Source organism: Fundulus heteroclitus, chromosome 15 (genome assembly GCF_011125445.2).
Source record: "Fundulus heteroclitus isolate FHET01 chromosome 15, MU-UCD_Fhet_4.1, whole genome shotgun sequence".
NCBI lineage: Eukaryota > Metazoa > Chordata > Actinopteri > Cyprinodontiformes > Fundulidae > Fundulus > Fundulus heteroclitus.
In genome coordinates, this window is record NC_046375.1 from 10765876 (window position 1) to 10779385 (window position 13510).

Consider the following 13510-nt stretch of genomic DNA (forward strand, 5'->3'; position numbering starts at 1 on the left):
CTGTCAGAGCTGAAGTGCTGCGTGGCTAAAAGGCCTTTTTTTCTTCTAGAAGCGATAACAGTGTGTGGCAGACGCAGGAGCAGAAAAGAGGCGTGGAGCATCAAAGAGATAAAACTGACAACATAGAAAAAACATATCAAGCCCATCTCAAAGCTCTGTGCTTATCATTGTGCCTATTTTTGTGTTTGTTCTGCTGCTGCTGCTGTAGCACATCCCATCGTTGCCTTTTGTGTGTCCCTGCCAGTAATTACATTTCTGCCCGCCGTGCAGCACCTGAAGTACCACACAATACTTGCAGGCTTCACTGTTTGTAGCGGTGTTGGCAAAATCCCCTCCATCCTGTCGCTACGATACCCCCCCTTCATATTATTTCCCTGCTCTGCGCTGCGGTGTCCAAGTGGATCGCAGCGTTTCTATTTAAAAGTGAACATCTGGAGGAAAATATGCTGATGTTTTCATTGTGGTGTTCCCTGTTCTGTGAGGTGTTGCTATTCTTTTCACTCCACCCTACATCCCCACTCTGCAACTCACGTTTTTGTCATACAAACACTTTATTTTCTCCTTTTCCATTATAATATTGCTAACAATTGACCATCCTTTCCAATCTTTCCCCTTTTTAAACTTACACTGCTAACGTCACGTTGCTCCATCTCTCTTTTACCCCCCCCCCCCCTCCTCCTCTTCTTGCGCTGTAAAGTCCGTGCTGGAGGAGATGGCCAGTCGAGAGGTAGAGCTGGGCAAGCTGAGGGATAAAGCTCATCATCTCTGGGAGGGACAAGCGGCGGGCAAGGGGTTCGTCCACAGAGTATCTCAGCTGTCAGCGCAGTACCTATCCCTCAGCAACCTAACCAAGGTAACACTGCTTCCACGCTGCAGCTTTCTTACTCACGCTTCTGTTGCCGAAATGCAACAGCATGTTCTGCATTATTCAGCCACTGCTGATGGTGACTCTCCAGCTGTCTGTCAAGACATGCTTTTTAATGATATTCCTTAACTATGCATGTGTCATGATTAGATCTAATCAGAGCATGTCTGGTAGGAAGTTTGCTAATTACTAGAGATGCACTGATCAGAAGTTTGCTGGCTAAATTTATAGCTACATCTTTTTGTAAACCTTCGACCTGCTGATACAAATTATGGTTGATTTCTCTTTAAGAACTTTAATATAAGAAGATATAAGAACGGGATAGATCTGTTTTACTTGTCTTCTTGCTTTGAGGGACCATTAAATAGTTTTAGGAGGGAGGGTGAGGTCATGTAAAAGAGAAAAAATGGGGCTCTCAAATAGTTTTAAATTAAGGCAAAATCATTAGAGTCCACAATTTAAAATGTCCTTTTCACTGTATATTAGTGATTAGTGCAGTTAGCATAGGTAGCGTTATTAAAACAGCAGACTCCATGTTTATTTTGAAGAGATTGTCTGTCCCTTACCATAACTCTGAGATTTTCAAAAGGCTCCAAACTTTTACAAAGTCAGCATTTTAGATTAGAGTACAGGATTGGAAGCTCAAAAGTGATAAAACACAGAAACTCTGCTGTACTTTGTTTAGCCTTCTTGTTATCTGCTGAAGGTCTTACTCTCTCTCATTTTCCTAAATGAAGCACAACTCTTGATATGTTCGTTGAAAATACAGTTTCCTTTGTTGTAGCTTCTTACATCTCTGTGCTTCATCTGACTTCAATATTAAACATCCTCAAAAAAAAGCTAACTTTGATTCCTCCCGTCTCAGTAACAACTTCCTCGCAGAGGAGTGTTGTTGTCAGAATGACTTTGGTCATATGATGTTTTCACGGATCGGAACAAGACTGATGTTTTGAGCTTTTCCATCCAACCAGTCCTTGGACAGGGGTGAAAATCGACCAATTTTAGTCAATATCTGCTGAATCTCTACAAAAGAAAGGTACCTAAAATGATTTACCTGAGTATATTAATCCGTCTAACCTTGAGGTTATGCCTTTGAGCCCCTTGAGGTTGCAGCTTGGTTCCTTAAAAAGGCCAATGCTTTGTAGTTCACCTTTATTCGCCAATCTGCTGTGAAAATGCCAGAGCTTTAATGTGCTTCTCCTTTTGAAGCTGACCTCTTTGAAGCTTTCATTACATCAGCCAGACTCTTACCATTTATTTGATGTATTGTCCTGCAAACATAACACTGACCAAAAACCAGTTACTCTACAACGAAGAGAGCAGCCCTGCAATGACGAATGGGTTTTATTTACTTTACTGGCTACACTCGAGTGCTATTTGTAGGTCTTCTTCCCTGACAGACACTGGAAGCAGGAATTCAGCCATTTAACTGTGCTGCAAATAATTAAAGCTTTCGATTCACTCTCCAGTTTCTTGGATGTTTAAAGTATACAAAACGAAAACAAGGCTCATTTCTAACACAAACAGAACGAGATGAAGACAGTTGATTGTGCGCAGACTGTAATTCTCTGATCTCGTAGAACCAATATAGGGTATGAAGAGCGTGTTTACATTGTTCCACTCTCATATCTGTAGGATAAAGCCTCAAGGATCGAGCGCATCGTCGGGGAGCACCAGCTCTTCTCCCAGGGGCTTAAAGAGCTTCAGGACTGGGTGTGTGAGGCACAGAGGGTCATAGGCACGTGCACGTCCACGACTACAGACAAGGGTGTACTGGAGGACCGCATGTTACAGCTGGAGGTAAGATGGGATAGGATGAATACATTTTTCCCAGTTCTGGAGCTTAATTTAAATTAACTGTAGTGCAACCTCTGATTATTTATGTTACTTTTGCAGCTAAATGGTTAAATATTTTTTTTGCATCTGCTTGTTCTCTGTCTGTAGGCATTACTTGCGGCCCGTCAGGAGCGGGAAATCCAGCTAAAAATGCTCTTGACCCGGGGAGAGGCGGTCCAGAGGAATACTTCGGCTGAGGGGGTTCCTGTGATCCGCAAACAGATCCAAGACCTCAAGGACTCGTGGGACTTGTTGCTTTCTGCCTCAATCCAGTGTAAAAGGTGAGCAAGGACCAGTTTCCTGTATGTTCTTACTCATACGTATTGGTCTTATCTGCATCTACATCACCATATTCACTGTTACAGCCAGCTGGAAGGCTCTCTGTCACAGTGGACCAGCTACCAGGAAGACGTGGAGCAGTTTGTGCAGTGGATGGATCGAGTGGAAGAAACCCTGAGCTGCTCGGACAGACAGTACTCAGAGATGAGAGACAAGACTGCTAACCTGGGAAAGACGAAGGTATTTCACGCAAAGACTGGCCTAAAAAGAATCTGTCAAGATTTTTAGATCAGAGTTTTCTAAGAAACAAAGCATTGCCGTACAACACTTTAAAAAAAAAAACTTGCATTATTCTAAAGTGAGAGTAATAAGAGATGTTTTACCTTCTTTTCTTTTTTTTTTGACAAATAAAAATCTGAAGTGTTCTATACATTTTTAGTCAGTCCCCTTTAAACTGAAACGTTCAAATGAAATATGGCAAATAAAGCCACCTGTAGTTTTATCACGGTAGACACACAAACGTGGGGAAACATGGAGGAATCAGCATCATGCCGTGGGGACGGATCCCTTCAGTAGGGAGACGGTGGCTATTTAGAGTTGATGGAAGAATGGATGGCGTGAAATACAAAGAAATCCTAAAAAAAAAACTGTAGAAATGCTGCAAAAGACTGATTTACGCGGTAACCCTTGTACCTGTGTAATGACAATAAAGTTGTAGGTCTTCTTCCCTGACAGACACTGGAAGCAGGAATTCAGCCATTTAACTGTGCTGCAAATAATTACAGCTTTCAATTCACTCTCCAGTTTCTTAGATGTTTAAAGTATACAAAACATGACTGCAAACGTAGATCTAGATCTAATCTAATCTAATCTAATCTAAACACGGCATATTAGTTTGGAAAGCTGCCAGTAGAGCGTGATTTCAAACGGGGGACTAACAGGGTCACTGGAAACAGGTTAGAACCCATCAGATCACTGCGGATGTGACATGCTCTCTTTTAGCTCTTAGAGTGGCCAATTGTTGAGTTTTTAAAGAAATATCCAGCTCATTACGCAGCGTATGTCAGTCTGGCTGGTCTAGACTTGACTAAATCTGCAAAGGTGATAGAGACATTCCCCAAAGATTTGCAATTATAAAATCAGTGAAAAGTGGTTCTACAGCGTACTAAATGAAGCTCTTTAAATCTTTAAATAAAGATTTAAAAACATTTTTACAACCCTGTATTGTTTTCCTTCCACTTCTCCAATTTTGCACCATTTCATATAGGCCTATTACATAAAAACACCTTAAAATACAAGGCAAATTGATTATTTTTTAAGGTACAGTACCATTTATCCAGCATCTGTCATAAGAGTCTTCACTTTTTGTATCTGCATATAAACATACATGTTTTCAATTTCATTGTTTGAATAATGGCCACACTTGTGTGTATTTATCTTTTAGCTTCTCTACGAGGAGGTTTTGAGTCATAGCAGTCCTCTGGAGACCATCGCCACAAAGGGCTCCAACATGGCAGAACATTGTACAACCCAGCAGGAGGTGCAACAGCTGCAGTGTAGATACAACGCCCTGAAAGAAAAAGCTAAGGTACCTTATACTCGTAATGTAGATTTATTTCCCTCCACGTGTGTTATATACTTTAGAGATTTCAGACATGTTGTGCCTGAGAAGCCCGTAAAACGGGAGTAGCACAAATCTATTACTTTAATGTTTGTTTTTTTTAACATCTGTGACCTCACAGAATGCTGTTACTAAAGCCAAGGAGCTGGTCATGGTCCATCAGGAATATCAACGAGGACTGCATGTGTTCGAGGACTGGCTGGAGCGGGAGCAGGCATCTCTGGCGTTGTTGTCTCATCCGGAAGGAAACGTGGACACGCTTGAAAAAACACTGCAGCAGCTACAGGTAGTCATGAGCCGAATGTCTCAATGCGCACACGATGAGAGAATCTAAAAAGTAGTGGATTGTTTGCGGAAGTTAAACGTCCAAAACACCAATCAGATGAAATTTCCCTAAGTCTTCTTTTTGTTTTGAAGAGCCTGCAGGAAAGCTGCTCAAAGGGCCAGTCTTTGCTCGCTTCGGTGCTGTCCAGCAGAGACAGAGTTATCCCCTGGGGCGTCCCTCAGATCGAGGACCGAGCCCTGGACACCGCCAGACGAGAGTGGGCCTCCTACCAGAGCCGCCTGGAGGAGACTCAGGCCCAGCTGCACTCCACGCTGACTAGACTGAGGCAGATGGGTCACAGGTTCCTGAACCTGGCCCAGTGGCTGGAGGACACTGAGAAGATGGCTAACATCAGGAGCCACCGGAGGTCGGACAGAAACACCAAGCAGAGCCAGCTTAAGAAACTCCAGGTCAGGGAAAGAGACTCAAGGTTTTTTTGACTGCAAAATCCTGCAAATTATAAAAGGACGCCGGTGTTCAATAGAGAATAATTGGGAAATTTGTTTAATAAAAACCAGATTTATGCTAAAAGTTCAGTTTTTGAATGAACGAAGCGAATGAAACATATTCTAGTCATTAAAATACTCTGATAGATTTCTCTTTTATTGGGAAACAGATGTTTACAGATATTTCATTTTTACATTGTAGATATTAGATATTCCAAAAAAAAAAGTAAAAAACAAAGCAACTGGACTTGTTTTCCGTAGTTGTAGCTTTTCGCTTCCTCTCCAGGAAGCTTTCTCAATTCAAAAAGTCTGGAGTAATGTGGAGTAACAAGCTTTATACAAGCTTTATACAATACTCCACATTACTCCAGACTTTTTTAATTGAGAAAGCTTCCTGGAGAGGAAGCAAAACGTCTTCAACTACGGAAAACAAGTCCAGTTGCTTTGTTTTTTACTTCTTTTTGGAATGACCATGACCTGGATGACTGAGAACCTTCACCAGTAGATATTAGATAATTTCATGACACCTGGTAGCATTACAATAAATGCATTCAGCCCACACGGTTTACATATTCAGTGCCTTGCATAATAGCTTTTACACATAAACCTTATTTAATAAATAGGTGATTTATTAAGGCCATCGTTTGCACTGGCTTTTATTTGGGGATGTCCGAGTTAAGGACAAATTCACACACCTCTTTTTTTAATATTTTATTTGTAAGAAAAATGGACAACCCTGTGTTGTTTTCCGCCCACGTCTTAATTATGCACTACTTCGTGTTGCCTTATCCTGATAAATTGCTATGAAATATTCCAAGAACGAATGCTTTGGTCAAAGTAGGAAACAGCTAATCGGTAAGACTTCTATATAAATATTAATAGCTTTTAAATTAATCTCTAAACATCTTCTGAGTTGTTTTGATTCACATTGACTGACAGCCACATAAACTTGACTCCCAATTTACTCGCAGTGCATTCACTGGAGTGTAAACGCCAAAGTTTTCTTCCCTGTCAGAGAGAAAGCAATGAAGCACAGTGCTTATTTACATTCTCAGTGAAACTGCAGCATTCCTCTGCTTGCTCTCCTCTCCAGGGGCATTTTTCTTATCTATATCAGAATATCTGACAGCTTTCATATGTTTTTTATCTGTGTTAAAAGAACCAACAAGAAAACCTAAAGAAATCTGCTGTTTTATTAGATTTTTTATCATTGTTTATGCTCCTTTGAGTTTGAATTTAACTGACAATTAATTAACTGATTATGACAGGATTATGATCAATTCTAATTACCGTGGTTTGCTTTACCCGTCTCTGTTATCAGGGGAACCTTGAGGCGGTGCTTGCACGGCAGGCAGAGGTCGATGGCCTCTCGTCTCTGGCCCAGCAGGTTCTGGAGGAAACCTACATCAGCAGTCGCATCAGTGTTACCGCCACCCAGCTGACCGCCCGCTACCACTCCCTTCTGCTCAGCATCCAGGTCCGATCCTCTCAAATGTCTGTCAGTCGTTACCTCGTGGTTCGTAACCGGGTTCTGTTGATGTTTTAAGCTCCTCGCGTGTTTTTGAAGCAACAAGCGTTTTGTTTAGCTTTTTATTCACCAACTTGAAAATAATTTACTTTTTTAATAATTTATCTATCTCAACATATTCCCATATTACCTGTTTGTCATCAATTCCCTTTCTACTTTTTTTCAGTCTTGTCATTGCAGTATTTGTCAGCTGCCACCCTTTTTCTGTGTTGAAAACTTATATTCCTAAAAAAATAATAATAGTCCTGGCGAGATACAACACACGCAGACATACACAAAACACCTATCTGGTATTAATTTAAGTGCTACTATATAATAGGATAACAATGTGCAATATAGTGGATTATAAAATCCATATTTCTCCATTTGGAGAGACCATTTTAACAGATTATGTGAACATTTAAAGCAACGTTTGCCAAACTATTCTTGCGTATTTGCATCAAATTGGCTCTGTCACTATAAACTCGGTACAGCTTATCATAAATATGAGTTTGAAGGGATTGGAGAGGAATATACGCTTGGTGGTCGCTTTATAAGGCACACCTGGCTTTGACGCCCTCTTTCTTTTTTAAACTGCTTTAATTCTTCGTGGCTTAAAATAAACAAGATGTCAAGGAGGACAATCTCCTATTCCACCACAGCCTGAAGGTGCTCCGTTGGACTGAGATCCGCTGGAGGACAGTGAACTCATTGTCATTATTTATCTTAAGGCAAGGCAAATTTATTTATATAACACAATTCAGTACAAAGACAATGCAAAGTGCTTTACATGATTAAAATATAGCAAAATAAAACAGAATAAAAGCAAGTAGGAATAAAATATAGATAGAAAATAGAACAAAAAAGTGGTGATTCAGTTAACTAGGACAGTTGAAGGCAATTTTAAACAAATGTGTTTTTAATCTTGATTTAAAGGAACTAAGTTTTTCCACATCTTTACAGTTTTCTGGAAGTTTGTTCCAGATAATTGGAGCATAGGAACTAAATGCAGCTTCTCCTTGTTTGGTTCTGGTTCTAGGTATGCAGAGTAGGCTGGAGCCAGAAGACCTTAGTGGTCTGGATGGTTTATACGCTGATAACAAGTCTGTGATGTATTTAGGTGCTAAGCCATTTAAGGATTTATAGACTAACAGAAGTATTTTAAAGTCTATTCTCTGAGATACAGGGAGCCAGTGGAAGGACTTTAGAACTGGTGTGATGTGCTCTACTTTCTTAGTCTTAGTGAGGACGCGGGCAGCAGCGTCTTAGTGCTTTATTCCGCTGGAAGAGGAGGTAAACTGTGCTAATAAATATCTGGATAGGATTGGCAACTTGTCTAAAAATTGAAAGTGTGATAGGATCTGTTTTGGTAGTTCTCCAAAAATGCGGGCTGGTGCTGTTAAAATTGTTGTTTATCATTAATCCTGCAGGATAAAGTTAAACTATTGTTTTTAATCCTGCAGTAACAAAAAAATTTGTTTGGAGTAAGGTTTTTCTCAAATTGCAAGCCCTAACATATGTGCCTGTTTTAATCAGGATGAATTAAAAAGGTTTAAACAAGGTGATATCTTGCAGTAAAATCCATTTTCTGTTGTAGATGTTCAGTGTTATTGTCTGAGCCGCTGCACACTGCCTGCCCACAGCGGGCCTTCCCCACACATTGCTGTGCTCTCTCTCTCACCGGGAAACCCGCTCCAGTTTGGGCTTGTGTTTCCGTAACACCTCGCTGAAGGAGCGTCGGGACTCACCTCTGTGAGCCCAGCTTGCTTTGCTCCACATGCTCCGATCTGGCCTCTCTATTTGTCTGTCCCTCTGGGAGGGGGCTAAAGGAAAATCGATGGGGCTCTCCTGGTCAGGGACTAAAGCTGTAATTAAGCGCTGCAAACCGCAATCTCACACCTCGAATCATGAGTGGAAAAGATTTTTTTTTTGTGCTACATTGATTATTTCTATCATTTTTTTTCCCCACAACATCTTTTGTAACACCTCTGAATGTATGTGCTTGCTGGTCTACCTTTGCTCCCACTCAATGCTACCCACGCCTATCCTGTCTTGATTCAAAAATTGACTTAGGCATGCATTTGCTCACAGTCACACAGGTAATACCCCCCTCATCCTGTGGATCCCTGTAATTATCCTGCAGGAAGTAAGGGCCATATGGGCTGGAGGTGGGAAGCTGTTACCTCTTTCGGCTCAGAACAAAAAAAAAAAAAAAAAAGGTGTACACTCAGCGCTTTCGGCTAATTGGAGCTTCCTCGCTGCAGGATTTGCAAGTTAAGTGAATAACGTGTCAAACCTGCAAGAATCTTTCTCCATCCTTGGGGTGTTATTGACTCAAAAAAAAAAACCCAGTCAAGTAGATAAGGCTTCAAAAAAATATAAAAGAGAACCCCACGCTGCTTTGTTGTGAAGCTATTGACGCTGAAGAGATGAAAGAGGAAGGGGGGGAAAGCAGGTGCTTTTTCTGTTTTGATGCCGGATCAGAGAGTCCGGGGTCCGCAGTGACCGGCGTTGGACCGTTGGGGAAAATCTCATATCTTAAAGGGAAAATAAACGGGCCATGTTTCACGGATTTTCCCCAAAGTCAAACTCTCCAAGGTCTAATAAGTCAAACGTTTTGATAAAAGTCAGCTGGTTGGAACAAGGTCAGTCATATTTGTAGTGCTCTGAAAAAAAAAAAAAAGCTAAGCTTCCTTGAACTTCTTCTCATTTCTGCAACTCAGACTTACAGCCACAAACTTCAATTTTTTTTTTTTAGTGATAGTGACTTGATGTGACGAACCCACACAGAGAAGTGGATAACTGTGAAGTAGAGCTATGACAATACATGGCTTTCAGCATTTTTTTAAAAAAAGATCTGAAACGTCTACATCTGTATTCAGACTTTGTAAAAATCACTCGGTGCTGCTGTTACAGTTTTTGACATTTTTGAGATTGCGTGAACATCAATTTATTAATTTTTTTACACTCTTGCCACCGTTTCAGTTCTGAACTTTAGGGTTGAACATATTTATGCTTTGATCTAAACCAGTCCCTTGTAGATTGGACAGTATGTTTGGGAGACGTGATAGGATGTGTAATGTTGGTTTTCCACCACAGATACAAAAAAAAAAACAGAAGGTTTGCAGCCAACGTGGCTACTACAAACTACAAACTACTTCTTATTGGCTTTATTTCTGCCCTTATATTTATGGAATGCACCATAGATTCTCCCACCTGAGCTTTGAAGCTACAACTCCCTCAGTGACCTCACGTCTGCTTCTCTGATTAGTGCTCACTATGTCCGGCCCGTCAGGTTAGGTGGACGGCCGTGACTTTTAAATTGCACAGCATTTTATTTTGCTGCATCAGAATAAAAAGCAATAAATCCAAATGCACGGCAACCTTTTTACATTATTTGTTAAAGGTTTTGAAGACTATATGTTTGCCCCCACTCCACAAGTGTGCACTACTTTTGTTACAAAACAAAATCCCAGTAAGGTAAATCAACGTTTTTGTGATTAAATGTTTTATGTTCAATCTTAATGATCGTATCGATCTTCTAACCTTTGATCTGATTTGATTTCAGGATACAATCAAGCAGCTCCAGGAGGAGCTGAGGAGCATGGAAGAGGCAGAGAACCTCTGCATGTCATTCAGCGAGTGGTTCTCCTCGACTCAGAAAAGCTTCACAACGCTCACCGATCGCTCCGAACCGCTGGACCGGCAGGTCATGGAGAGAAAGATGAAGAAATTAGAGGTATTGATCCGTTTCTGTTGGACTTATTTATGCGGTTGGATGTCAAGCCATGTGGTTATAAACTGCTGCGCCAGGTTTGAAGCGACTTGCCGCACTGGTGGAAAAACTATGAGTCGGTTAAGTTGCGTGAAACAATGATTCCTGCTGGTATAAACAAAAGTCCAGGTTTCTTTCCAAGACAGGTTTGGCCAGCTAAATGTTCATGGGAGGTGAGAAGGTTTAAAGAACAGCAGCGGTGTAGTTTTAATAGTCTCTTTGTCTTAGCCGTGCTCAGACACATTGCCGCTGCAGAAAGAAGACAAAAATCCTCACTATTGTTTGAGCGCCGTAGTTCAGAGCGAGCCCACAGACGGTTTGATGGGGATGTGTGTGTATCGATCGGCTCTTTATGAAGACAAAGCTGGTGCCGGTTTAGAGGAAGCGCGGTATCAGGGAGAGACCTCCCACTGTGTGTAAGAGGATGAAGAAGAGTCGGTGTCAGGAACCCGCTGGCAAAGACTCTGTAATTGATGCGGTGCCCTCACCGCTCCACATCACACACACACACATAAACAGTTTCCTCTCATTTCGCCTCTCAAAAGGAAGTGCGAACTTGAACACGGAGCCTCTTCCTAAAACCTGTGAGTCCTGTGTGGTTTCACACGTTTATTCCACTTCAGTTCGTTCGCATCTCGCCTCTCTTTGTCTGCCTCCCTGTAAAACTGTCGCGCCACACACCCACACAACACTCGCGATACATCATCTGGTGTGGTCTTCGCCGTAATCCGCTCTCGGGGATCGATGCTCTGTCTCGGCGTAGCGACCAAAGACGCGCTGCCGCCACATGTGTCCCTCCAGTGCTGAAGATAACACATGAGCGTGCTTCATCACTTACTCGTCTCCTGTTGTGAGAGAAGCTGGGGTGTTCAGTGAGCCGGGACGATTACGCACCGACACACAGACCAGAAGTCAATAGCTGTGTTATGGCCCATTAGCTGGTTTTGGGCTTTATTTTTGGCTGCAAATTGGTTGGTTTGGGAGAAACTACTATTTGGTAACTGACAGGGATGTTTCTTTTATTTGTAAGGTGTGTTTTTGTCTTAAGTTATTAAAAAAAAAGGTTCCTAGTTGCATATTTTTTCTTAATAGTTCAATCAAACATAAAATTAAAATCAAAAACAAATAAAAGCATTTTTTTTCTTTACACCCACACTTAAGTCCAAAATGTCTTATTTCAAGCTGGCGATTTGTGGTTCTTGTTTTATTGAAATGTTTAATTTCTGAGGTTTTAAATTGTTCAGGTTCAAAAAGTAAAACTGCATGCTAATCATTAAAAAAATCTATATAAATAAAATAAAACTTAAGAAACAGATGTTTCACAATACAAAATGAGTTGTTTCTTGCCATGCAGTGCTAAAGGTCTAAACCACCTCAGATTACTTTGCTTCTGAGAAGCCAGACCTTTGAGTAATTTTGCTGAAATGGTCTTCTGCTTTTTGGAAGTCTTTAAGCTTTTGGTTACATCTTGTAACCGGACAGCATATTGGGCACCGTGTGTTTATTGAGGAAAAACAACAACGGCAGTCTTACTGCTCCGGCTGGAGAGGTTTGGTGTATGTTTTAAGATCTGGACATGTAGAGAAAAACAAAGTTTGGAATATATTGTATGTATATATTTACATAGTTAGATGGTTCTCCATCCATCCATCCATCCCTCCATCCATGCATTTTACTTTTAAAGGGTGAACTTATTTAGCAGACTTTGCATGTTTTCCATCTACATGGGCATTTTTGTCTCTGGGTCCTCTGGCATCCTCTCAAGGTCCACAGCCGATCTGTTTGTTACTCTGACTTTCCTCTCTGTCTTTGCGTTGCCCTGTGATGGTTTGGCGGCCTGTCCAGGGCGTCCTCAACCTCCGTCTCGTTGACTATACTGTCAACAAAGATTAGAAAATAAACAGATGACCGTTTCTGAATGACTTTGTTCATTTCTTTCTGTCAGTAAAAGTTCAAGTGAAGAAATCTACAGAAAAAAGACCCGCAGAGAGCCTGAAGAAACGATTCAAGGTCATTTTTAAAAATTGCAAAATTTGAGGGATGTCTAAACACCTTTGGCCTGTTATGTACAGTAAAGCGTTTAATTGTGGTTTAGAAAAAGGTAAGCATTGAAAGTAATCATTTGGCTACAGGGCTTGCAATAATAATAATAATAATAATAATAATAGTAATCTTTCTAGACTTGCAGCTGATTATCAGCTCGGTTGTCAGAGCGGAAGTAGAAACAGCAGAGTTGATTAAGGTACCCAGGAACTGAAGCAGAATAAACACCAGAAGCTCTCAAGCTCATGATTACAACCAGCACACAGGGAACTTGTCTTGGATAATTGGGGGTACTAGACTGTTGAAACATAAAGGCCACTGTGGGCTTAGGACCTCAGATAATGTTCACCGTATGTGCTACCCAATAACTTAAGACCTTTCGATTAACAGAATTAAGCTGTTTCCTGCCATAAAAACGACATGAAATATGAAATTTATCATGAAATATGTGCACGGGGCACTGGTTTGAGCAAAACTTGCTTAGAGGAAAACTAACTAAGATGAGAAATGGCTTTTAGACAGAAAGAGGAGGTAATTAGCTATAAGAAACAAGACCCTGCACTACTGCATCACAGTAATTGCCAGAGACTTCCTTTAACACAGAGTTGAATGAAATTTAAATATAGTGGGTGTTGCTTGTTAAAGTGACAAGGACAGGGACATTGCAGACGGTGATCAAACTTGGAGCGTCACATTAAGCAGGACACGGAGACGTGTGCAAACACACGCAGCTCTCGTTATGTTACCCACAGAGCGGGATTGAGAGCCGAGCTTGTTTGAGTGTGAGGCTGCCGTCTCTGCTCATCCAATAAT

At 41.2% G+C, this 13510-nt stretch overlaps 1 protein-coding gene across 12 annotated transcripts in view; it reads left to right on the forward strand.

Annotated features, from left to right (window-relative positions):
- syne1a (spectrin repeat containing, nuclear envelope 1a) overlaps positions 1 to 13510 on the forward strand; it is a 186106-nt gene that overhangs the window by 93164 nt on the left and 79432 nt on the right. For 11 of the 12 annotated variants that reach the window (XM_036147356.1, XM_036147355.1, XM_036147361.1 and 8 more), the window contains 9 exons: positions 698 to 853; positions 2501 to 2665; positions 2810 to 2982; positions 3067 to 3220; positions 4425 to 4568; positions 4723 to 4887; positions 5019 to 5336; positions 6694 to 6849; positions 10448 to 10618. In XM_036147356.1, coding sequence (XP_036003249.1) covers positions 698 to 853; positions 2501 to 2665; positions 2810 to 2982; positions 3067 to 3220; positions 4425 to 4568; positions 4723 to 4887; positions 5019 to 5336; positions 6694 to 6849; positions 10448 to 10618 — 1602 coding nt within the window. The remainder of the gene's footprint in view (positions 1 to 697; positions 854 to 2500; positions 2666 to 2809; positions 2983 to 3066; positions 3221 to 4424; positions 4569 to 4722; positions 4888 to 5018; positions 5337 to 6693; positions 6850 to 10447; positions 10619 to 13510) is intronic. The other variant, XM_036147364.1, reaches the window with a different exon arrangement.